General features: G+C 42.2%; 1 protein-coding gene across 3 annotated transcripts in view; it reads right to left on the bottom strand.

The window, feature by feature from the left end:
- LOC139381159 (GDNF family receptor alpha-1-like) overlaps positions 1-26,530 on the bottom strand; it is a 124,753-nt gene that overhangs the window by 54,176 nt on the left and 44,047 nt on the right. Inside the window, exon 4 of one of the 3 annotated variants that reach the window (XM_071124518.1) lies at positions 24,246-24,377. The exons of the other annotated variants lie outside the window; for them this stretch is intronic. Within the exon in view, the coding sequence (XP_070980619.1) occupies positions 24,246-24,377 (132 nt within the window). The remainder of the gene's footprint in view (positions 1-24,245; positions 24,378-26,530) is intronic. 3 annotated transcript variants of the gene reach the window in all.

Here is a 26,530-nt window from a genome sequence, read left to right as displayed (position 1 = left end):
AAACCACCCACGGGCCGGATTGGACCCCTCGCGGGTCGGATTTGGCCCGCGGACGGTATGTTTAACACCTCTGATGAAAGTTCTCTAAGCTCCCCTCCTTAAAGGCCAAACACTAAACTTAAAAACTATGAACACCCTCTTCAATGTGTTTACTTCACACAGAGTTTATTTGAGGTTTGCTCAGCTACAGTATGGCGTCTTCACTGATTGTTGAAGTACGATGATGGAGAGCTTCCTTTGATCGATGTTCCTGCAGTGTTCCTGCAGTGTTCCTGCTGGGACCATTAGGTGAGCTGATATGATTCCCTGTGGGTTGGAGGGGAAATCCCGCTGCTGTGACTGAAGGCCGGAACCATCCCAGATCTCCTACCCTTAGTTCTGTTCAAACCACTCCTGTCTTTCATCACCTCTGCCTTTTGAACACAACATCAAACAGACAGGGGCCTCGCTTGACTTGGTCCACTTTGCAGTGTGTGTTGTTCAGGCATGGTTAGGTACATGAGTGGAGAGACTCAGTAGGCAGCGTAAAGTCTCACTTGATCTTTAAAACAGGCTATGAATGGTTGTATATACACTGTAACCAACCAACTGGGAAACCAAACCACCAAATAATGATGAATTGATGAAGATGAATTGTCATGCAAAACATTAATTTTATTTTATTAAGCTTGTAATGCATCTTTGAAAATGTGTTAAGAAATACCTAATGAATACAACACAGCTTTGGTGACACCCCCGTTGTCCATAATTGTCAGATACACGATTATACGGTAATTGTGCCAGCACTACCACTGAAGACATAAGAAACACTACTAACACAAAGGACATCTACTTCAGCCAGAATCCCCAGTTCTTGAATCCATCCACCACTTGAGCTCGGGTAAGTAGGCTACAGATGCTGCAGTCATATGTTATTTGTAACTTATTTTGTACATAATGTTTCTGCCACCGTGTCTTATGACCGAAAAGGACATCTACTTTGTGCATGACACAAGTCATTTTTCCAGCAATTGTTTACAAACAGATTATTTAACTTGTAATTCACTGTATCACAATTCCAGTGGGTCAGAAGATTACATACACTAAGTTGACTGTGCCTTTAAACAGCTTGGAAAGTTCCAGAAAATGATGTCAGGGCTTTAGAAGCTTCTGATAGGCTAATTGACATCATTTGAGTCAAATAAAATCAAAGTTTATTTGTCATGTGCGCCGAATACAACAGGCGTAGTAGACCTTACAGTGAAATGATTACTTACAGGCTCTAACCAATAGTGAAAAAAAGGTGTTAGGTGAACAATAGGTAAGTAAAGAAATAAAACAACAGTAAAAAGACAGAACATATACAGACGTGAGGCATTAAAAGTAGCGAGGCTACATACAGACACCGGTTATTCAGGCTGATTGAGGTAGTTTGTACATGCAGACATGGATAAAGTGCCTATGCACATATGATGAACAGAGAGTAGCAGTAGCGTAAAAGAGGGGTTGGCGGGTGGTGGGTGGCGGGACACAATGCAGATAGCCCAGTTAGCCAATGTGCGGGAGCATGGGTTGGTCGTCCCAATTGAGGTAGTATGTACATGAATGTGTAGTTAAAGTGACGATGCATATATGATAAACCGAGAGTAGCAGCAGCATAAAAAGAGTCTATACTGTTGCTTCCTGCCTTAATTTTTGCTTGTAAGCAGGAATTAGGAGGATAGGATTGTGGTCGGATTTACCAAATGGAGGGCGAGGGAGTGCTTCGTAGGCGTTTCTGTGTGTGGAGTACAGGTGATCTAGAATTATTTTCCCTCTGGTTGCACATTTAACATGTTGATAGAAATTTGGTAGAACTGATTTAAGTTTCCCTGCATTAAAGTCTCCGGCCACTAGGAGCGCCGCGACTGGGTGAGTGGTTTCCTGTTTGCTTATTTCCTTATACAGCTGACTGAGTGCGGTCTTAGTGCCAGCATCTGTCTGTGGTGGTAAATAAACAGCCACGAAATGTATAGCTGAAAACTCTCTAGGCAAGTAGTGTCTCCTGCAATTTATCACAAAATACTTTACTTCAGGCGAGCAAATATATGAACAGACCGCCCTACTCGTCTTACAGACTCAACCTGTTCTATCTTACCGGTGCAGCGTATATCCCGCTATCTGAAAATCCATGTCGTCATTCAGTCATGATTCCGTGAAACATAGGATATTACATTTTTTCAAGTTCCGTTGGTAGGATATTCGTGATCGTAACTCGTGTAATTTATTGTCCAATGATTGCACGTAGGCGAGTAGTATTGACGGTAATGGCAGCTTTCCCAGTCGCCTTCTCCGGGTCCTGACCAGGCATCCGGCTCTTTGTCCTCTGTACCTGTGTTGCTTCCTCTTGCAAAAAACGGTGATGTCGGTCCTGTGGGGGGTTTGGAGAATGTCTTGTGCATTGTCCTTGTTGTAGAAAAAATCTTTGTCCAATCCGAGGTGAGTGATCGCTGTCCTGATATCCAGAAGCTATTTTTTGCCGTAAGATACAGTTTCTGAAACTGAAAAAATAAGTTACAAATAACGCGAAACCCCCCCACATAATAGCACAATTGGTTGGGCGCCCGTAAAACTGCTGCCATTTCTTCCGGCACTGACTGGAGTGTACCTGTGGATGTATGGATATATTTCAAGGTGTACCTGTGGATGTTTTTCAAGGCCTACTTTCAAACTCAGTGCCTCTTTCCTTGACATCATGGGAAAATGTAAATAAATCAGCCAAGACCTAAGAAAGAAAATTGTAGACCTCCACAAGTCTGGTTCATCCTTGGGAGCAATTTCCAAATGCCTGAAGGTACCACGTTCATCTGTACAAACAATAGTACGCAAGTATAAACACCATGGGACCACGCAGCCATCATACAGCTCAGGAAGGAGACACATTCTGTCTCCTAGAGATGAACGTACTTTGGTGCGAAAAGTGCAAATCAATCCCAGAACAACAGCAAAGGACCTTGTGAAGATGCTGGAGGAAACAGGTACAAAATGACCTATATCCACAGTAAAACGAGTCCTATATCGACATAACCTGAAAGGCCACTCAGCAAGGAAGAAGTCACTGCTCCAAAACCGCCATAAAAAGCCAGATTACGGTTTGCAACTGCACATGGGGACAATGATCTGACTTTTTGGAGAAATGTCCTCTAGTCTGATGAAATGAAAATAGAACTGCTTGGCCTTATTGACCATCGTTATATTTGGAGGAAAAAGGGAGAGGCTTGCAAGCTGAAGAACACCATCCCAACTCTGAAGCACGGGTGTGGCAGCATCATGTTGTGGGGGTGCTTTGCTGTAGGAGGTGCTGGTGCACTTCACAAAATAGATGGCATCATGAGGCGGGAAAATTATGTGGATATATTGAAGCAACATCTCAAGACATCAGTCAGGAAGTTAAATATTGGTCACAAATGGGTCTTCCAAATGGACAATGACCACAAGCATACCTCCAAAGTTGTGGCAAAATTGCTTAAGGACAACAAAGTCAAGGTATTGGAGTGGCCAACACAAAGCCTTGACCTCAATCTCATAGAAAATTTGTGGGCAGAACTGAAAAAGCATGTGCGAAATAAAAGCTGAAATAAATAATTCTCTCATCTAATTTTCTGACATTTCACATTCTTAAAATGAAGTGGTGATCCTAACTGACCAAAGACAGGAAATGTTTACTAGGATTGAATGTCAGGAATTGAGAACAAAATTACTTTTAATGTATTTTGCTAAGGTGTATGCAAACTTTCGACTTCAACTGCACCACCGCAGACCGATGCTGGCACTAAGACGGCACTCAATGAGCTGTATATGGCCATAAGAAAACAGGAAAACGCTCATCCGGAGGCGGTGCTCCTAGTGGCCGGGGACGTTAATGCAGGCAAACTCAAATCCGTTTGACCTAATCTCTACCCGCATGTTAAATGTGCAACAGAGGGGGAAAAAAAACTATTGACCAACTTTACTCGACACAGAGACACGCACAAAGCTCTCCCTTGCTCTCCATTTGGCAAGTCTGACCATAATACTATCCTCCTGATTTCTGCTTACAAGCAAAAACTAAAGCAGGAAGCATCAGTGACTCGGTCAATAAGAAAGTGGTCAGATGAAGCAGATGCTAAGCTACAGGACTGTTTTGCTAGCAAAGACTGGAACATTTTCCAGGATTCTTCCGATGGCATTGAGGAGTACACCACATCAGTCACTGGCTTCATCAATTAGTGCATCAAGGACGTCGTCCCCACAGTGACTGTACTAACATACCCAAAACAGAGGCCATGGATTCCAGGCAACATCCGCACTGAGCTAAAGGGTAGAGCTGCCGCTTTCAAGGTGCGGGCCTCTAACCTGGAAGCTTATAAGAAATCCTGCTATACCCTCCTACAAACTATCAAACAGGCAAAGTGTCAATACAGGACTATATCGTACTACATCAGCTCTGACGCTTGTTGGATGTGGCAGGGCTTGCAAACAATTACAGACTACAAAGGGAAGCACAGCCGCAAGCTGCCCAGTGACATGAACCTACCAGACAAGCTAAATCACTTCTATGCTCGCTTCGAGGCAAGTAACACTGAAACATGCATGAGAGCACCAGCTGTTCTGGACGAATGTGTGATCATGCTCTCCGTAGCCAATATGAGTAAGACCTTTAAACAGGTAAACATTCACAAGGCCACAGGGCCAGATGGATTACCAGGACGTGTACTTACCAACTGGCCGGTGTCTTCACTGACATTTTCAACCAGTCCCTGACTCAGTCTATAATACCAACATGTTTCAACCAGACCACCACGACTCCAAAACCATCATCAAGTTTGCCGATGACACAACAGTGGTAGGCCTGATCACCGACAATGATGAGACAGCCTATAGGGAGGAGGTCAGAGACTTGGCCGGGTGGTGCCAGGACAACAACCTCTCCCTCAATGTGATCAAGACAAACAAGATGATTGTGGACTACAGGAAAAGGAGGACTGAGCATCCCCCATGATTCAAGTTCCTTGGTGTCCACATCACCAACAAACTATCATGGTCCAAACACACTAAGACAGTTGTGAAGAGGGCGCAACAAAGCCTATTCAGGAGACTGAAAAGATTTGGCATGGTCCTCAGATCGTCAAAAGGTTCTACAGCCGCAATATCGAGAGCATGGTTGCATCACTGCCTGGTAAGGCAACTGCTCGGCCTCCGACCGCAAGGCACGCTTCCTGCCATCCAGGATGTCTATACCAGGCGGTGTCAGAGAAAGACCCTAAAAATTGCCAAAGAATCCAGCAACCCTAGTCATAGACTGTTCTCTCTGCTACCGCATGGAAAGTGATACTAGAGCGCCAAGTCTAGGTCTAAAAGGCTTCTTAACAGCTTCTACCCCCAAGCCATAAGACTCCTGTACAGCTAATCAAAGGGCTACCCAGACCCCTCTTTTACGCAGTTTATAATCTATGCATAGTCCCTTTAACTCTACCTACATGTACATATTACCTCAATTACCTCGACTAACTGGTGCCCCCGTACATTGACTCTGTAACGGTACCCCCTGCATATAGCCACACTTGTTATTTTACTGCTGCTGTTTAATTTTATTTGTTACTTTTATTTTCTGCAGTATTTTCTATTTTTTACTTCTGTATATTTTACTTAACACTTTTTTTGTTTGTTTAAAAAAAAAACTTCTTAAAGCATTGTTGGTTAATGACACCTGTTGTATTTGGTGCATGTGACAAATACAATTTGATTTGATGTGAGCAATAGCTTTTATGCATTAGCAGACTTAGTGTTATGAACACTGATGTCCTGAAGTAGTGGCTGACGTTGCACAGACTTCACCGTGAAGGTAAAACCATTTTGTTTTACAATATAGATTCTTATCTGTTTAAATTGTGAACATACACACAGAACATCTCAGTCAGTAAAAAGCCCAGGTCCATCCATCACACCCCATAACAGGGCTCCATCTCTGACACTAATAAAATAACACTGTCCTGTCTCCCGACGGAACCTGTGGATTCGCTATGATGGAGGAGCTCGGGAAATGACTCCCATTGTGTTAACCTGGCGTGATCCCTGTGAACCCAGAGGGAGGTGAGAGAAGATCGGTGTGGACTGTCACCGAGACACAGTCCAGATGTTCCACATTCCTCACCCTGAGGGAAGGTGTTCTCACCCCCAACATGCTGCTGTTATGATGAAGGATAAGAGCTCCATGGATGGGTGTGCATGTGAACCACAGCATTGGTCCACAGTAGGGCCCAGAGGTTTTACAGGTAATGTCATGTGGTCAAGGAAAACTCAGAACAACATACTGCTGTGCTTGTTATGCCATTTAATAGGCTACATTCTCACCGCTGTTATTAAGGATACAATATTGGTGGAGATTGCTGGACATCACATCTCAAATGAATGTTGAGTGATAAGAAATATGCTTCCATTTGTGACTCATCTCTTCACTTCTCCAGTGCTGAGAAGCACTTAAATAATAATTGGCCTTTGGACATCTATTAAACTGTCCCTTCCCTTGTTTTCCATAGGGCCTCCCGAGTGGCGCAGTGGACTAAGGCACTGCGTTGTGGTCTAAGGCACTGCATCGCAGTGCTAGCTGTGCCATTAGAGATCCTGGTTTGAGTCCAGGCTCTGTTGCAGCCGGCCGTGACCGTGAGACCCAAGTTGGGTGCACATTTGGCCCAGCGTCATCTGGGTTAGGGGAGGGTTTGGCCGACAGGGATGTTCTTGTCCCATTGTGCACTATAGTGACTCCTGTGGCAGGCTGGGCACAATGCATGCTGACATGGTTGCCAGGTGTACGGTGTTTCCTCTAACACATTGATGAGGTTGGCTTCCTGGTTTAGCGGGCATTGTGTCAAGAAGCAGTGCAGCTTGGCTGGGTTGTGTTTCAGAGTACGCACGGCTCTCAACCTTCGCCTCTCCCGAGTCTGTACGGGAGTTGCAGCGATGGGACCAGACTGTAACTACCAATTGGATACCACAAAAAAGGGGTAAAAAATAAAATATTTTTCCAGATACTAACTTTCTCATATAACCTCCGGCTGTGAAACATAATATATAGTCTCCTTGCTCTGCGGATTTGAGTTTTCCTGGAAAGACAGATAGACATATAGACAGCTGTGATGGAGACTGAAAGTTCAGCTCTGTAGGGTTCCCATGCAGGGCAAGCGCCTGCTGAGCTATTGATGCATGTGAGCATCTGTGTGATGGGTAAGAATGGGTCCCTCTCTTTCTAGAAACACTTACAGGTGAGCTGGGGTGAAATGGACTAGGCCATTCATCAGCACTGGCAGGTGGGAGATGGGCAAGTGTTGGTAGGGGTGGACATTGAACACAACCAGGAGGGGAGAGTAAATACATCCATCTGTGTGCACACGCACACACAAACACCCATGAATGCACGCGAAGCGCACACACATACACATTTTTTGTTGTTGACAAAATACATTTACATTCATACGCACATTAGAGTTGTATCGGTTTGCTATATTTGTGGATAAGTGGAGATTCCTGAAAAGTAGAATATGATGTAAATGTATAGTAAAGCAGAGCATACTAATATGTGTGGAATGTTATTAAGACATACATCTATATTAAGTGAAATAACAGGTCTTTCTCCATCATGGTTCATTGTGCATCCTACTTTCATCTTTTAGATTGGCTCTACATTATTATTAGAATATTACTTTATTTGAGCAAGCACTGCTTTATTAATTCAATTGAAAATGACAATAATGGAACAGTGAGTGAATTATTCACTTTTAAACATTGCCAACGCATTATTAGTCCATAGACATAAATATGTAAAGCCCTTGTGCATTAATTAAATGCAAAGCAACCACACACAACTGCAATATTAGCACACAATATAATTCATTCATTGGCCTTAAACAGCTGAATCCCCTCTCTAACTTCATGTAAAAACAAAAATTCTCTGACACTGATATTGTTAGACAACCATCAGCTGTCTATTAACCTGGGGCATATCTAAGAGAATGACATGTATTATTTACTGATGTTAATATTGTAGTGGCGTATCAGGGAACATATTTACTAGGGAAATGCTATAAAAAAACAGAGTATAAATTGGTATCTCAGCTGTGTTGTGCTGTGTACTGTGTGTATGTGTGTGTGCACATGCATGTGTGTACCTCTTCTCTCTCTCACACACACACACACACACACACACACACACACACACACACACACACACACACACACACACACATTTTTCGGTTACTGTACCACCAACTGAATTTTTTCTATGCCCGGAGTACACCTGAAGTACTCCCTCATGTGCATTTTACCAGTAGACCTATGGTCTCATGAGTCTTTTCAAGTACCCCCTGTGGATAGGCAAAAAACCCAGAGGGGTTCTTGTACCCCTGATTTGAAACAACTACTCTAGATCATGGAGAATTCCAGGAAGTGATGTTACTATTTAATCAGCCTTTTCATCTCAAAATCCTTTCAATGGTGCAGATGGTATTAGAGCACACCTATCCTACTATTTCTTTGTAATTTGCAATAGTTGCTACATTACTTATTCGACCCTTTCCTCTTTCAGTGTAATCCGTTTTGCTCTAAGACAATAACACTCTTAAAAGGGCAATCAGCAGTTGCTACATCCATTTCTGGACTTCTACATGAATGATATGAACCCATTGATTTTTGAAGAATATAACTTATAAATTCCTAATGAATTTAGTTTAACTGTCGTACCCAATCAGAACCCTATACGCTTGTTTAACACAAATGTTTGTAAACAACATAAATGTAGACAAACACCATATAGCCTCAAAACTATAATTTTGATAACATGCATGATCAGTCCTTGCATCCTTAGCTCTGTCTATGAATTTGACACTAGTTAAATTTCTCCCGCACCATCGCTCATCTTTTTACGGAAACAGGGGCGAGAAGGACACTTTGTTATTGTTTCTACTGCTGATTGCCACTTTAAGATGTGAATCCGTGTTGTTAGGTAACAACACTTTTACACAACACAGACTTTCACATCCAGCAACATCAACGGGCACAGAACTGAAGCAACGGTAGTCATCAGAAAGATTATGTTAATTTCACATTGATCTGTCCTTTGTGTTTCACATACATGATTTCACGTACAGATGTAGGATCTTAATGTGATCACGTTTTTGTTGCTGAGAATTTTCCTTCACTGCAAGAAATGCAAATGAGCTTTGTGATTTACATAAATTCACTGAAAACCCACACTAACACACGGTTATATTAACAGTATTGCACTTTTCATGTAGTCTAATTTTGGACTGCTTATAGCCTAACCACCGATCAAGCAACATTATGGACTAAACGTTCATATCCTGTTGCTGCACGATTATTTTGCCAGGACAATACGGGTCAAATTAAGATCCAACTACTGTAGTGTCTCTCACATGCAATTGGATGTGTTTACCATGGATGTGTTTATCCGCGGGTGAAAGTGACTAGGGCATTTCACATGCTATTGGATGACTAACGTGTTAGGCATGTTCTGACCTTGAGAGTCCAGTCCTCTTTGCTAAAGTACTGCGATAGCTCCAGGTGCAACAGTGTTTTCCTAATGGAAATATTTCTGTTTAATTTCCAACTCATTTCTCTCTGCCTTCCTAAGTGGATATGTTAAATATTTTGGACCTAAGGATATTTGACTCCTCTCAGTTCCGTTTTATCTGACTGCGTGGAAAAATGAAGGGTGGCTAATTGGGGAACTCATGTACTGATTATTTGTTTGTGTGTGTGTGTGTAAAAAAAAAGGGAGAGAAAATGTATGTGTAAGAGAATGCGTCATCATTTGTGTCAGCTCCCGAGTGGCGCAGTGGTCTAATGCACTACATCTCAGTGTTAGAAGTTTCACTACAGTCCCTGGTTCGAATCCAGGCTGTGATTGGGAATCCCATCGGGATATTGGCGCAGCATCATCTGCACAATTGGCACAGCATCATCTGGGTTTGGCTGGGGTAGGTTGTTGTTGTAAATAAGAATTTGTTCTTAATGACTTGCCTAATTAAATAAAACATGCCAGTGTCAAAAAGCATACTATGATTCTGGGGTGTAGGGTGGACACAACATAAGGATGTACGTACAGTACGTTTGTGTGCACATAAATAATGCTGCCATTAGGCCTGTCCACTAAGCTGATAACAGCATTACAGGACACATTTAACATTCATGCCGCTTAGTTTTACAACACATCTTAATTCAAGGGAAATCAATGCTTAATAACCTATGAAAATGTACATTTTCTGTTTTACCATCGCCAGCAGCTTAGTAATGCACCCTTGGGGGCTAGGCTTTCAATTCGCCTCATTGGCAGTAAAAAAAAAAAATCTCAACCAATATAAAAGACACATGATTAGTGGGAAAGAATCAAATTGTTCAACTGGGTCACAGGAGGCATGATCTAAGAGTGAAGCAAAATCCTCACATAGCCTAGACAGATGTATTGCCAACCTCATAGGTATTCTGACAGTGGTTACATGTGATTGCACAGTATGTGTTTTCACGTATCAAAGTGCATATGTGTGTTCAGACATGCCTGCCTGTTCAAGTGTGTATCAATCTAGAATGTGTCTACCTACTGTATACAGTCCATGCATCCTCTCCTGTTCAAGCGTACATGTGCCTGCTAGCACCTGTAGCCATGTCACTTCATCATTGGCATGGGAGCCCTACTCAGCCCTGTGCTAGATGGATGGGACTTCCTGGGCTAAGCCCCCATAGTGAATAGTGAAGGCTTGGCCTGCTGTGGTTTAAACACTGCTGGATGAATGCTGGGGCTTAGAGGCACAGGGATGAATGCTTCCAGGGCTTAGGAGTCTTCATCTTCCTGCTACATACACACCAGCACCAGGACCAAAAGCACTCCGTCTTCAGAGAGACGACGCTCAATTATTATCAGCCAGCTCTTATAAATGCATATACGTTCTTATTGCCAGTGGGCTGATCTCTACCAGCCGTGATATTAAATCCATCAGTTTCCCATGCTGGAAAAAGTATTATCCCTCCTCCAATTCTCAGAACCCTCCTTTACAGGGCAGTCTTTTTAATTACATACATAACTTCTCCCTGCCAAAAGCACTTCTCTATCGCCTTGACAACTCAGGGAGCACTCTGAAAAATCTATGTCTGCATCTGGCCCGGTGTGTAAGAGAGTGGAAGAGACATTTGTGGGTGTGTGTGTCTGGGAGAGATGGGAGAGGGAGAGAGAGAGGAGGAGGGGAGGGGGGGGGGGGGGTTATGTACATATTCCTCTGAATATGTATGTGCATGCCCATTTTTATTTAAATATTGCTCTGTGTATATGAATGAGAGAGATGGAGTGATGTAAGAATCTTTGAGAAAACTTTACAAATACCTCTGAGGCATACAAATCTGAGAGATAGTCTCTGCCAAGCTTATTAACCAAATCCAACTGCTCCACTTGGCATATACAGTTCTATCGGAAAGTATTCTGACCCCTTGACTTTTTCCACATTTTGTTACATTACTGCCGTATTCTACAATTTATTAAATGAATACAAATTCTCAGAAATCTACACACAACACCCCATAACGACAAAGCGAAAACATTTGTTAAAAATGTTTTGTGCAAAGGACCTGATGGACACTCTGACAGAGCTCTATAGTTCCTCTGTGGATATGGGGGAAACTTCCTTGGTCTGATGAAACCAAGATTGAACTCCTTGGCTTGAATGCCAAGCGACACGTCTGGAGGAAACCTGCCACCATCCCTACGGTGAATCATGGTGGTGGCAGCATCATGCTGTGGGGATGTTTTTCAGAGGCAGGGACTGGGAGACTAGTTATGATCGAATCAAAGATGAACAGAGCAGAATACAGAGAGGTCCTTGATCAAAACCTGCTCCAGAGTGCTCAGGACCTCAGACTAGGGCGAAGGATCAACTTCCAACAGGACAACGACCCTAAGCACACAGCCAAGACAACGCAGGAGTGGCTTCGGGAGAAGTCTCTGAATGTCCTTGAATGGCCCAGCCACAGCCCGGTTTTGAACGCGATCGAACATCTCTGGAAAAACCTGAAAATAGCATCCAACCTGACTGAGTTTGAGATGATCTGCAGATAAGAATGGGAGAAACTCCCCAAATACAGGTGTGCCAAGCTTGTAGCGTCATACCTAAGAAGACTAAATGCTGTAATCGCTGCCAAAGGTGCTTCAACAAAGTACTGAGTAAAGGGTCTGAATACTTACAGTACCAGTCAAAAGTTGGGACACACCTACTCCTTCAAGGGTTTTTCTTTATCTTTAATATTTTCTGCATTGTAGAATAATAGGGAAGACATAACAACTATGAAATAACACATATGGAATCATGTAGTAACCAAAAAAGTGTTAAACAAATCCAAATATATTTTAGATTTTAGATTCCACCCTTTGCCTTGATGACAGCTTTGCACACAGGTGGTATTCTCTCAACCAGCTTCACCTGTAATGCTTTTCCAACAGTCTTGAAGGAGTTCCCACATTTGCTGAGCTTGTTGGCTGCTTTTCCTTCCCTACGGTCCAACTTACCCCAAACCATCTCAATTGGGTTGAGGTCGGGTGATTGTAGAGGCCAGGCCATCTGATGCAGCACTCCATCCCTATCCTTCTTGGTCAAATAGCCCTTACACAGCCTGGAGGTGTGTTGTGTCATTGTCCTGTTGAAAAACAAATGATAGTCCCACTAAGTGCAAACCAGATGGGATGGCGTATTGCTGCAGAATGCTGTGATAGCCATGCCGGTTAAGTGTGCCTCAAGTTCTAAATAAATCACAGACAGTGTCACCAGAAAAGTACCCCATACCATCACGCCTCCTCCTCCATTCGTCACGGTGGGAACCACACATGCAAAGATCATCCGTTCACCTACTCCGCTTCTCACAATGACACAGTGGTTGGAACAAAAAAGGACAGATTTCCACCGGTCTAATGTCCATTGCTCGTGTTTCTTGGCCCAAGAAACTTCTTCTGATTGGTGTCCTTTAGTAGTGTTTTTTTACAGAAATTCGACCATGAAGGCTGGATTCATGCAGTCTCCTCTGAACAGTTGATGTTGAGATGTGTCTGTTACTTGAACTCTGTGAAGCATTTATTTGGGCTGCAATCTGAGGTGCAGTTAACTCTAATGAACTTATCCTCTGCAGAAGAAGTAACTCTGGGTCTTCCTTTCCTGTGGCTGTCCTCATGAGAGCCAGTTTCATCATTGATGTTTTTTGCGACTGCACTTGAAGAAACTTTCAAAGTTCTTCACATTTTCCAGATTGACTGACCATTATGTCTTAAAGTAATGATGTACTTTGCCTATTTGAGCTGTTATTGCAATAATATGGACTTGGTCTTTTACCAAATAGGGCTATCTTCTGTATACCACCCCAGCGTCGTCCGGGTTAGGGGGGCTTTATATGCGCTCTAGCGCTCTAGCGACTCCTTGTGGCGGGCCTGCAGGCTGACCTCAGTCGTCAGTTGAACAGTGTTTCCTCCGACACATTGGTGTGGGTGGGTGTTAAGAAGCGTGGTTTAGCGGGTCATGTTTTGGAGGACGCATGACTTGACCTTCACCTCCCAAGTCTGTTGAGGAGTTGCAGCAATGAGACAATATTGAAATTGGGGAGAAAATGTGGGTAAAACAATTCTTTACAAAAATTATTATTACACATACAGTGCCTTGCGAAAGTGTTCGGCCCCCTTGAACTTTGCGACCTTTTGCCACATTTCAGGCTTCAAACATAAAGATATAAAACTGTATTTTTTTGTGAAGAGTCAACAACAAGTGGGACACAATCATGAAGTGGAACGACATTTATTGGATATTTCAAACTTTTTTAACAAATCAAAAACTGAAAAATTGGGCGTGCAAAATTATTCAGCCCCCTTCAGTTAATACTTTGTAGCGCCACCTTTTGCTGCGATTACAGCTGTAAGTCGCTTGGGGTATGTCTCTATCAGTTTTGCACATCGAGAGACTGACATTTTTTCCCATTCCTCCTTGCAAAACAGCTCGAGCTCAGTGAGGTTGGATGGAGAGCATTTGTGAACAGCAGTTTTCAGTTCTTTCCACAGATTCTCGATTGGATTCAGGTCTGGACTTTGACTTGGCCATTCTAACACCTGGATATGTTTATTTTTGAACCATTCCATTGTAGATTTTGCTTTATGTTTTGGATCATTGTCTTGTTGGAAGACAAATCTCCGTCCCAGTCTCAGGTCTTTTGCAGACTCCATCAGGTTTTCTTCCAGAATGGTCCTGTATTTGGCTCCATCCATCTTCCCATCAATTTTAACCATCTTCCCTGTCCCTGCTGAAGAAAAGCAGGCCCAAACCATGATGCTGCCACCACCATGTTTGACAGTGGGGATGGTGTGTTCAGCTGTGTTGCTTTTACGCCAAACATAACATTTTGCATTGTTGCCAAAAAGTTCAATTTTGGTTTCATCTGACCAGAGCACCTTCTTCCACATGTTTGGTGTGTCTCCCAGGTGGCTTGTGGCAAACTTTAAACAACACTTTTTATGGATATCTTTAAGAAATGTCTTTCTTCTTGCCACTCTTCCATAAAGGCCAGATTTGTGCAATATACGACTGATTGTTGTCCTATGGACAGAGTCTCCCACCTCAGCTGTAGATCTCTGCAGTTCATCCAGAGTGATCATGGGCCTCTTGGCTGCATCTCTGATCAGTCTTCTCCTTGTATGAGCTGAAAGTTTAGAGGGACGGCCAGGTCTTGGTAGATTTGCAGTGGTCTGATACTCCTTCCATTTCAATATTATCGCTTGCACAGTGCTCCTTGGGATGTTTAAAGCTTGGGAAATCTTTTTGTATCCAAATCCGGCTTTAAACTTCTTCACAACAGTATCTCGGACCTGCCTGGTGTGTTCCTTGTTCTTCATGATGCTCTCTGCGCTTTTAACGGACCTCTGAGACTATCACAGTGCAGGTGCATTTATACGGAGACTTGATTACACACAGGTGGATTGTATTTATCATCATTAGTCATTTAGGTCAACATTGGATCATTCAGAGATCCTCACTGAACTTCTGGAGAGAGTTTGCTGCACTGAAAGTAAAGGGGCTGAATAATTTTGCACGCCCAATTTTTCAGTTTTTGATTTGTTAAAAAAGTTTGAAATATCCAATAAATGTCGTTCCACTTCATGATTGTGTCCCACTTGTTGTTGATTCTTCACAAAAAAATACAGTTTTATATCTTTATGTTTGAAGCCTGAAATGTGGCAAAAGGTTGCAAAGTTCAAGGGGGCCGAATACTTTCGCAAGGCACTGTATTGTACTTCTAAACATATACCTCCTAAGATAATTCTGATAGAATACAGACCCACCCCTAAGCTAAACGTTCACTGACTTGCTTCTCGTCCACTACTGTGGCCAAAAACCAAGAGGTCCTAAAAGTAAGACTCGGTGTGGCTGTCAGCCTCAAACATTTCCCCACTATGCATTCATCATTTCTCCTCTCCACCACAGGAAAAACAGCTATAACTACTGAGACCTTAATGACCATGACATTTGTCTTTCAGACCATAAAGGGAAGGAAAACATACTATAAGATCAAATGGAAATTCTGGCATGGTCTTACAGTAGACTTTATGAATGATTGATGACCCAGACCACTATCTGGGAGTAATGTAGGGAAAAGTTTTAATAAATAGGAAATATCTGTCTTTAGGTAATGATATGCTATTAATCATTCTCCCAACTATCAGTTATCACAAGGTTATAGGCACGCCGACCACTTCCCCGAAACGACATGTTCCAAATGATAACGTATGCGTACGCGACATCCTTCATAACCCATAACCCTCTATGGTACTGTATCTCAGAGGGTAATGCAATCCTACAGTGTAGTTACAACAAATATACAGAAGTACCTGAACTACCAAACAATGTCGGAATAACCTGCATGTTAGAAACATGTGAAAAAATTCATGTTCCTCATAAATAAATACAGTTCAAAGGTAACTTTATTTGCCGTTCTACATGGGGCTGGAGAGAGTAGTGGAAGAGAGAGAGAACTTGACTCATCTGATGTTAAAGTAAAGACCAGCTTTAGGACGACATGTTTCCTAAAGGAATTTCCCCTAGAGAAGGAGAGAGAGAGAGAGAAGGAAAGAGAGAGAGAAGGAGAGAGAGAGAGAGAGAGAGAGAGAGAGAGAAGGAAAGAGAGAGAGAAGGAGAGAGAGAGAGAGAGAGAGAGAGAAGGAAAGATAGTGAGAAGGAGAGAGAGAGAGTGTGTGTGTGTGTGTGTGTATGTGTGGGGGATTGTTTGTTTTGGTCATACTACAGTGGAAGGATGCATGTCTATTCCTTTAACTCCTATCTGAGAACCTGTTAATAATTAAAAGCCAATGGCTTTCAGTGGACACATTGTCAGCATTTAATCCGACTGATTCACAGTGTGATACTTTTAAAATAATCTCTTTACATAACTTCCATTACATTTTAATGTATTCCTAAAATGCCCGCATCTAATATCAATTTATTCTTTACCCCAAAATAATACTAACACTTCTGACATCACATCAAAGCTCCCCAAAGTAAATCTAATTGGATGTTTTCGCGTCAGGACCAATCGTAACAGTCATAATGGAGAGAAGGCTCTCTGGGGCAAGAGGAGTACCTATGCATTTACTCCCTTCATTTGGTGTCTGCAGCTGCGTGATGCCTGTTGACCTGTCGACTGCCTGCCTGCCTGGACACCGTGCTGCCCTCGCTCTACGCTGTGCTGCTGGAGGATTATGTACTCAGTCTGTCAGTTCCGCTAGGCTAGCGCTGCTGTGCTTCGATCCCAAGCTTTGTTTGATTGTTTGCTGCTCGCTGTACTGAAACGCAAGTGCAGACATATCAGGGTTGTTCACAGAGCCTTGCCTCCTTCCTCACTCTTGTACACGCTGCATTTAAACAGTGCATACCCTGTCTCTCCTCTTTTTCTTACAAAATTAGGGTTGGCCACAAAATAATCTTATTTTGGGTTTAAAAACCACTCCAGGCCACACTTGAACACCCAAACCTTGATATAAAGTGTGAAGAAATTCTAATGGACCTACAGCGTCTATGTTCAAATAACTGCCATTTTCTGGGCAGATTATTATTTTTTTGATTAACAAATCAAGCCAAAATGTTTGCCCATCCCTGCTCAAAGCCATATTACCTATCACTTATATAGCAACATTTTATGTATAATAGATACTGTATTTACCTTACAGAGAAAGCATCTCAGGCAACTCTGCGAAATTACTGCAGTAAGTGACATTTTGAAGTAAAAGGCAATTGGTGTGTGTGCACAAGTGTAGAATGTCTAGATTTTATGGTGCATACTTTTGAAGTCCTTGATACCACATTTCATCTTCCAATATAACACACAGGGTTTCTAAACCGGGAGATTTCACAGGGCAAATTTAAGCAGTTATGTTGGTATGTGTAGCTAATATATATAATATATGCCATTTAGCAGACACTTTTATCTAAAGCGACTTACAGTCATGCGGGCATATATTTTACATTTGGGTGGTCCCGGGAATCGAACCCACTACCCTGATGTTACAAGTACCATGTGCTACCAACTGAGATAGGTTACCAACAAGTTAATCTACCACCAGATGGTTCCTCAGACAGATGACCAACATCATCCAGCAGGATTGTCTGAGAGCTGAGTGCAGGAACAGGTGCATGCTCTGATTTCCCTCCAATAAAACTCGCCCTGTCTCTCTCTCATTCCCGCTGACACATTCAGACAACAGACCCTGCTGTTGCTCTTCACGCCGGACTTCTCCAATTAACTCAACCAACCTATATGCCCCTAAGCACTGTCACACGAGAAGCTATTGGAGCTTTGTGAATACAACTCAATTTGTCACAGGGCATAGTGCTAAATCAAATGTGGCTTTTGAGTGATTTATTGCTTAGATTGAAAGTTGAGTGCATGGCAGAGAAGCAAAGAGAAAATGCCTCATAAGTCAATTAAATGGAATTGTATTTGCAAACAAATCCCATGTGTTACCTTCCCCCCGTTTACCTTTATTGAAATGAAGTCCTAACGCTGGGTTGAAAAATATCCCTCCCTATTTCTTTCACCTTATCGTTGGTTGAATGTGTATGGGGTAGTCTGGGATAGTGTGCTTCTGCAGGGGTGAAAATGCTTGTCTCCTCTCCGGTAAACACATTCAAATCATCATTGGAGATGCCATTGCATCAGTTGGTCAACTCCAACTGTTATTGAGCCTGAATATCATGGCTGCCAGGGACACATTTAACTCATAATCATATGAATTTCATATATGCATATATAGGGAGACCAGTTCAGTTATCGAATAACTATATTTAGGTCATAAAATAACATTATGGATGTTCTTACACAACAGGATATTTTAATAAATGAATTAATCTGATTATGCATCAGCTGTTGATGTGAATTAATTCCATACAAAAAGACTAACAATCTCAAAGTGAGTGTATACTGTAGAAATATATTAAACAAATTTCCACATGTAATGGAATTGGATTCTTTGGTACCAAAGTCCTAAGCGCATTTGTGACAAGTACATTTCAAACTTGACTTCCCCAGTTAAGACCTAGCACCAGTACTTTACATGTAAATCTAAAAGTTAAGCATGCAGCCCACACATATTTCCCAAAGCGCCAGAGCAAATCCGACTCCAACTTGCCAGCCTGTATTTCCCTGCTATACAGGTCACTTCAAAATGAGTCACTCCCATGTAAGAATGAATAACAAACGCACAAGTAGGCAGATGGCCACTTCTCTCCATTCTCATTCACTGCCTTCTCAACAGGTCACTTTTCTGACGAGGTGCTTGAAAGTTAATAGATCTGCATGAGAGTTGTAGCAGCACAAATATCACTGTGGTGCCTTGCCAAACTGCAGCTGTCGCGCCAGACACGCCGCAATCACTGCCCACTGGGAGCCATTTGGGGGATATTGCTTTGTCTATCATTCAGTCAGCAGAAAGGCACAGCGATGCAGCGATGGGAAGCCAGGGCTGGCAGTCTATTGAGGTAGTGTGCGTGCCCGTCGTCATCAATGATTTAAATAGAAGAGCTCCACAGGCAAGCAGGCAGGACCATCCGGGGCAGTCCACAGCTCAGGAATAAGGCTCACCGTGGAGCCTCACACAGCTACTATTCCATAATGTCTGGGACAGGGCCAAAGCCTCCTACACACACACACACACACACACACACACACACACACACACACACACACACACACACACAAACACAAACAATGCCCCTTCTACTCTCCCTCACCCCTCTTGTGAATAATGTATGAAGTACAAGCTTTAAAGGCCTGCCCAGCCACAGCCCCGCCAGATGAAGATTTACTTTGATGCGTTCAAATAGACTGAAAATACAGTCTGCATACAGAACTGCTGTTGGTAGGCCTACCTTGGTCACATTGCTCCTATAGACCACTGACTGTAGACATAGGTGTTCCATGATCAACCTATTTTTGGATTCAGTATTCAAGACTGATGCTATACTGATATTTAAGTACAGCCCTTTATGATTTATGGTGTTTGGCCGATTCATGTTGGACACAGAGTACATATCCTCAATGAATATCAACTTGTTCCCGGTGAAAACCTGCAGTTTTCCACCAAACTTGACCATGTCCTTAAAATGGTAGTTATGTGAAAAACCATCATATAAAAACATAACTTCACTACCCTTTCAACCTGGACTCAGGGGTAGATGTAACATAGTAAAAGTAAATCAGAGACACTCCAATTAGTATGATGTGTTAAGCTTCGTAGGGTATGTACTGTATTAATTTGTGAATGTCCATCATCCATTTCGTATGATATGTTACGAATTGCAATTTGTACCATATGTTACGAAATCCAATTTGTTGTGGCTAAGGTGGCAAACGTTAGCTAGGGGTTAGGGTTAAGGTTAGGAGTTAGGTTAACGGTTTAAGGTTAGGGTTAGGGGAAGGGTTAGCTAACATGCTAAGTAGTTAAAAAGTAGTAAGTAATTCCTATGTTGCTAATTAGCTAAAATGCAAAAGTTCTCCGTGATGAGATTCAAACACGCAACCTTTGGGTCGCTAAACGTTCATGCTATACACATACCCATCCACCCTAACCTACCACCGTACTTTCCTTTTTGCCTTAAGTAACCTTCTGTCTTATACCATACGAAACGTGACATATCATCCTAATTTGAATGTCCTGGATTTACATTTACTATGTAGTCTATGCGACCAGGCTGTCCCTTACCCCTCAGGAATGAATGTTGGTCGCCATTCCCAGCCTGAATTTTCTTAATGCTCTAAATCTGGAACATTTATTTCATTATTTCTTGTCTTTTTTTTCAGTCACCTGTGGGGAGGCAAAAAATCATGCATGCGTGGCTGATTTTTTGCCACCAAGTCCTCCAGGCTTTTTTGGAAGGTTCTGTGAACCGTTTAGCTCTTTCATTCTGTCTTCATGTACCAATCGCAAATGGCCGGCAATGACATAAACAGTACATGAAAGAGTGGGAAGCGGAGTGGAAGGCCTAACAGCAAACAAACCCACCAGTATAAACCACTTGGAATATTCAGACAGGACCCGAGTCTCTCTCTGGAGCTAGGGCCCGGGCTTTATTTTATGCCAATAGTAGGGGTGCAACAGTACATCTATTTGTACAGAACTGTTTGATACAGGGACCTCGGTTCGGTCCTTTTGTTTATAGTTGCGGATATGCACTCATTCTCGGTGGTTGAGAATAAGTGGTTTCAGCACCTCTTGTACTGAGCAACGTTACATAAACAGTACTTGAGCAACGTTACGAACTTCCCTCTTGTAGGCCTACCAAATCTACAGTATATAAGCAAACCAAAGCCAAAGTTTTCAATGCGCTTACTTAACAGTAAAAGCCCCATCACATTACCCGACGATATGTACAATGCTACAGACACGCACCTTTTATGAGAGTCACAAGTGAGCATCTGGCACTGAAGGAGGCAGTGTTATGGTGCATTCGTAACTAAGTAGGAATTGGGAATTGACCACATGACTGGGAAAAATCCACTTCAACGGCCCTCAAACTGGTAATTACCCGTGGGAAATTCGTCTAGCATTCTGAGCACACACCTCTACCACATGGTGACCTCTGACGACACCTACTAAGGAAATGGCCTCTATAACAGCATTTGACAGATAAATGCAACAACAAAACATTATTTATAAAAAGCAATCTATTTATGTATTTTTTAACTCTATAATTTGTTTACAAGCATGATAGCTTACCTTTTAGTTATGGTTGACAGAGCTTGTTGGCAATTAATGCCATTGTGAATGGTATTATATTTTCCAGCTGTACCCGAACCGAACCGTGACCCCATAATATCGCCGAACTGTGGGTTTGTTGAACCGTTACACCCCTAGTTAATAGGCTGAATTTCATTTCCCTGACAAAGTACAATATGTACACTACAAAAGTATAAATATTAACACTATCAAATAACTATATTTACACTCAGCCTGGAATCTGGGTGAGCAATATTTTCTTTATTAAGGATAGTCTAAAACACAAACGAATGGAATGGCATTTAAAATAGTGTTGAAAGAAACACAGGTCTGATTTCCCAAGCATTTCCCTAGATGATCTGTATATGAGGATTACAAAATCATATCAAAGTTAACTATGATGGACTACCATCCATTCTGATATAATATCCCTTTATCATGGTTAAAAAAGCAACAACCTCATCAGGATATGCTACAAAACGTCCACACAAAAAGTGCATGTACCCTGTTGCGAACCCCAGCAGGATGTGATGCTTTAAATGACAAATTACCCAAAACAATAAATATGTTTTAATAATGTGATTAATATTTCCAAAACTCTCTTTACGGGAAGCCCACAGCCTCATTCATATTAACTTCAACAATGACTAACAACATTCTGGGGATTTGAGTTTTTAATTAATCTGAATGTGCATCCCTGAGGGCCCTGGCTCTCGCTCGCTCACACACTTGGCAGAGTTATTAAGACAGCGCCACTGTAAGCCACTGAGAAGTGGAGATAACTTCACACACTCCCTGCTGAATCCAACACCTATCAAAACAAAATGATAAGGCTGTAGCACATTTAGCAGGGCTACTGCACCTTCAATACCCTGTCAGACAGTTATAATCCCTGGCTATATTATCACTGTCTCTGTTTACATTTAACTAGTAAAGTGTGACATGTTTTGCCTCTGAATCCCATTAAATCAAACGCAACAACACTGTTTTCACACCCACAGTGTTCCAGTATAAGACAACAAACACTGGCGTGAAACTGTTTTTATTGGATAGCTCTTGTTATTTTTGTAGATCATTATGGAAATGCTCCCTCCTCTCATGACTGTGGTTCATTTATTGTCTGCTGAGTGAGATTAGTCAAATCCCATATGAAAAAAAGACTATAGTATTCATTGTAGCGTTTTTGAGTATATACTACAGTTAATAATGTAGTGTTTGAGGATTGTAGTATACTGTAGTATTTACTGTAGTGTTTTGCAGACATTACTGTAGTATTTACTATAATGTTTTTGTTTTTATTATCTTTGACATAGAAGTGGAGGAGTTGTCCTACAGGAAACCCACTGGAGAAATACTAAAATAGCAAATGTTCCATAACCTGTAGGTAGGTAGGTAGGTAGGTAGGACTGGGGTCTGAATGGATAGTTCAGAGATTCTGCTCTTTTATATAACCTGTAGTGAACATAATATATGCATTATTGGGGGGAAGGAATGGGCAGTGTATATGCAAATTAAATGCTGAAGTATTTACTTTAGTTAAAAAAGTGTCATGTTTTTGCAGAATGTAGTGTTTTTGTGGACATTACTGTAGTATTTACTACAGTGTTTTTTTTTGTTGATAATACTGTAGTATTTACTGTAGTATTCTACAGTATACTACAACAGTCTATAGTAAGTACTTCACATGATCGAGGGATACAACAGTGTATAGTATAGTATTCTATAGGATACTACAGTTTATTATAGAATTCTATAGTAAGTACTGTAGTATTCTATAGTCAACTGTAATATATATATATATATATATATATATATATATATATTATTTTTTTACAACCAAACACTTCATTGCATTACCCTGATTAAGGTATTGAGTTTTAGACTGAGGTTTGTTTGTGGGAGAGTGAATAAGTTAGGTGGAATGCTTTGATCTAAAGAGCACAACATTCTTATTCACATACAATTCCCCCTCCCCCAGCTGGTACATTGTGATGCATTTGTTTGTGAGCATGTGATGCATTTGTTGCAGATTTGCCTTCATGAGGTTTTATAAATTGTATGTATTCCAATTGCTCAGTGTGAGAATGAACCAGTGTTTTGGCACTTCATACAGTGAGTGGAAGCGAGTTATGACCCCCAGGTCCCCCTGAACGCTCAGTCTGATTCAGCCTCTCAGCTTCACTGATGTGATCACCCCTTCAGCAACATAGAGAGCAAACACGACACTGGGTGTGGGTATTGGTGTTTGGTGTGTGCGCGTGTCTGTGTGTGCGTGCATGTATGTGTTAAAAAAATAGGTGGGTAATTGCTGATTGACGTTTAAGGTGAATCTAACTCTCCCTATATTTTGCATGCACAAACCACTGGCCTTATCCACACACAGGCATTGAGAAAACCACATCAAATATTTACACTGGTAATCTTTCTAATACTATGGGTATGTAAAATGGTCCAGGGTAGTAAAGCATGACATCTCCCCATCCTCTCTCTCTGCTCTCCAGGGCTTGCTCTAAAACTATTTTCCGAGGATGCTACAATCCTGCTACACCCAGAAAACTATTTCTCTGCTCTGTGGAGTGTACGGCTTAAAGTGGATAATATGGAATAAAGTCGACATACTGTAACTTTGTGTTATAATCTTATTGAAATTTGTTACAAAACGCTATTATAAAAAAGGATAGAACGGTTTCATTCCAAAGCAGTCTACAAATCAACCACAACCACAAACAAATGCAAAAACACAATATCACAACATATCTCATTAACTCCTGATAAGCCATCTTAACCCACCCACCCACCCACCCACCTCTTTCTTTCTTTCTACGTCTCTCTTTCTCTCTCTTTGTCTCTCACACTCACACACACACATGCATTCACACACGCACACGAATACACACACACCTTTACACACAAACTTCGTCACGTGCATCCTGTATGTCTTGAGGTTAATTACCCAGAATTGCCCAATTGGGATGAGCTCTCCTGTTTCTACTGGGGTCCTTCACTGCTCGGCCCCTGCCCTGGGGCCCCCTCCCTGTGGGCACGGTGACGGGGCCGCTCCAGGGGTTGCTGCTGACCCCTTCCTCTGCAAGAGACGCGCTACATTCAGGACCAAAGGGTGAATAGAGCTCACAGTTCAGTGGACCAGGGGAGAGGGGACAAGCCACACTCAGAGGGTAAAAAGGACATTTCAGAGAGAGGAAAGTCACTGGGCGGGCAAAGGGAAAGGAGTTAACGAGGAATACAGCTTGCTTAGGTTAGTGGAAGGTTTGGGACAGTACAAAGGAGAAGAAGAGAGGTTTTGCAATGGGCTGAATTTTGCTCAGGGAGTATAGTTCTTAAAGATAGCTGGTTGACAACAGACTTAAGCTGGTTAAGCTGGTAAAACCAAACACAAGGAAAGATGCTATGCCCAGGGTACTGCCCTATTAATTATGTTACATAACATGAGATATAGGTCTATGGCGACTACACAGGTATATGTAGCATCTTTGCAGTTTATATTTATATTTTGAACTCTCAAAACAATACCCACTCACAATACTCCTACTCATATCCCACTCATAAGTTGTTGATATACGGTACCTGGTGGCAAAGTAAAGAGTGGTAATACTACAATGCTAGCTAGATCTACTCAGGGTATTCTAAAGCTAGGCAGCTTCAGTTATCTTCACATTCCAGCTCAGGCTTCATCCGTATTATGACTGTGGATATTGCTTGTCCGCTGGCTGCTAACTCTTGCAGGATTGTAACTGCCAGCGGCTAGTTGAATGCTGAACTCTTCATTGAGACAATGCTGAGACATCAATCGAGGGCGAGTCAGTGCCACAAAGTGCACAAGCACCTTTTTTTCCCACTCCTGTGATACAGTGCCTTGAGAAAGTATTCACAACCCTTGACTTTTTCCATTTTGCTGTGTTCCAGCCTGAATTTAAAATGGATTAAATTGAGATTTCTTTTGGCACTGGCCTACACACAATACACCACAATGTCAATTTTTGTTCTAATTAATTCCAAAATAAAATGCTGAAACGTCTTGAGTCAATAAGCATGCAATCCCTTTGTTATGACAAGCCATACAGTAAATGAGTTACATAATAAGTTGCATGGATTCTGTGTGCAATACTAGTGTTTAACATAAACAAAAATCATGACAACCTCATCTCTGTAACCCACACATAAAATGATCTGTAACAATCCTCAGTCGAGCAGTGAATTCCAAAAATAGATGCAACAACTTCGGGCAATGGTGAAGCTCTAACAAGACTCGTCTGCGTAGCGTCCTCAAACTTTCAAAACATTTTAAGGCATTTTGACACAGTTTACCTGTTCGTTAATAGTGAATTGGAAGTTAAAACATCTCTTTTATCGCCAAAACAAAAGATGCCCAATATGTCAAAGCCTCAGACGAGGCATGGAAAAATGACCCCCTGTGACAGCCCTTCTTCGGTCTCGGTGGATGCTTGCTCAGAAGAATCACCAGCATGGTTCAGAATGGAGATGGACAAGGGTTCAACAAAGATCCAAGAGACACTTTCTGAATGCCTCAGCAAAATTGATGTGCTGGTGGATAAGCTCCACGAAGACCAGAAAGTCACAAAGGGACGAGTGACAAAGTTAGAAAAAGACCATGCTGACCACCAGGGTGCCATACTGGACGTCCGCGAGGACATGGTCCCAAATATACAAGAAGTTGAAAGACGCCATCTCTAAACTCGAGGATGAATTTGATTGTTATGAACATTTCCAAAGGCGCTCAAATTTGAGACTTCAAGGTTTCCCAGAGGCCGTGGAGGGAAGAGACGCCATCTCCTTTCTACTGGAATGGATTCCCAAAATTCTGGATCTACCCCCTTCTGCGCACCCACGGGAAATCGAGAGGGCCCAGGCGGCTGCCAGGCCAGGTTGCACCAAGGGCATTTGTCATGACATTTCTACGGTACCAGGACACTGTTCACATCCTCTCTGCTGCCCGAGCAAAGGGAGAGCTCAAGTATGGAGATGCCAGAATCATGATCTTTCCGGATCTCTCTACCATACTACACAGGAGGAGGATGGCTTTCTCCCCACTGAAAAGACTTCTGTGTCAGGCTGGCTTGGCATACGGCATGCGCTACTCGGCAACTTTGTGGATCGAAACCAAGAATGGTGAGCACACATTTGACTCGGCTGAAACATACATGAGGAAAGAACTCCCTGACTTGTTCACGTTTACTACATCATGAGGAACTGTCTTTT

Source organism: Oncorhynchus clarkii, chromosome 23 (assembly GCF_045791955.1).
Source record: "Oncorhynchus clarkii lewisi isolate Uvic-CL-2024 chromosome 23, UVic_Ocla_1.0, whole genome shotgun sequence".
In the NCBI taxonomy this organism is placed as follows: Eukaryota; Metazoa; Chordata; class Actinopteri; order Salmoniformes; family Salmonidae; genus Oncorhynchus; species Oncorhynchus clarkii.
The sequence above is the reverse complement of the archived record's forward strand: the minus strand, read 5'-3'. Positions and strand labels throughout refer to the sequence as shown.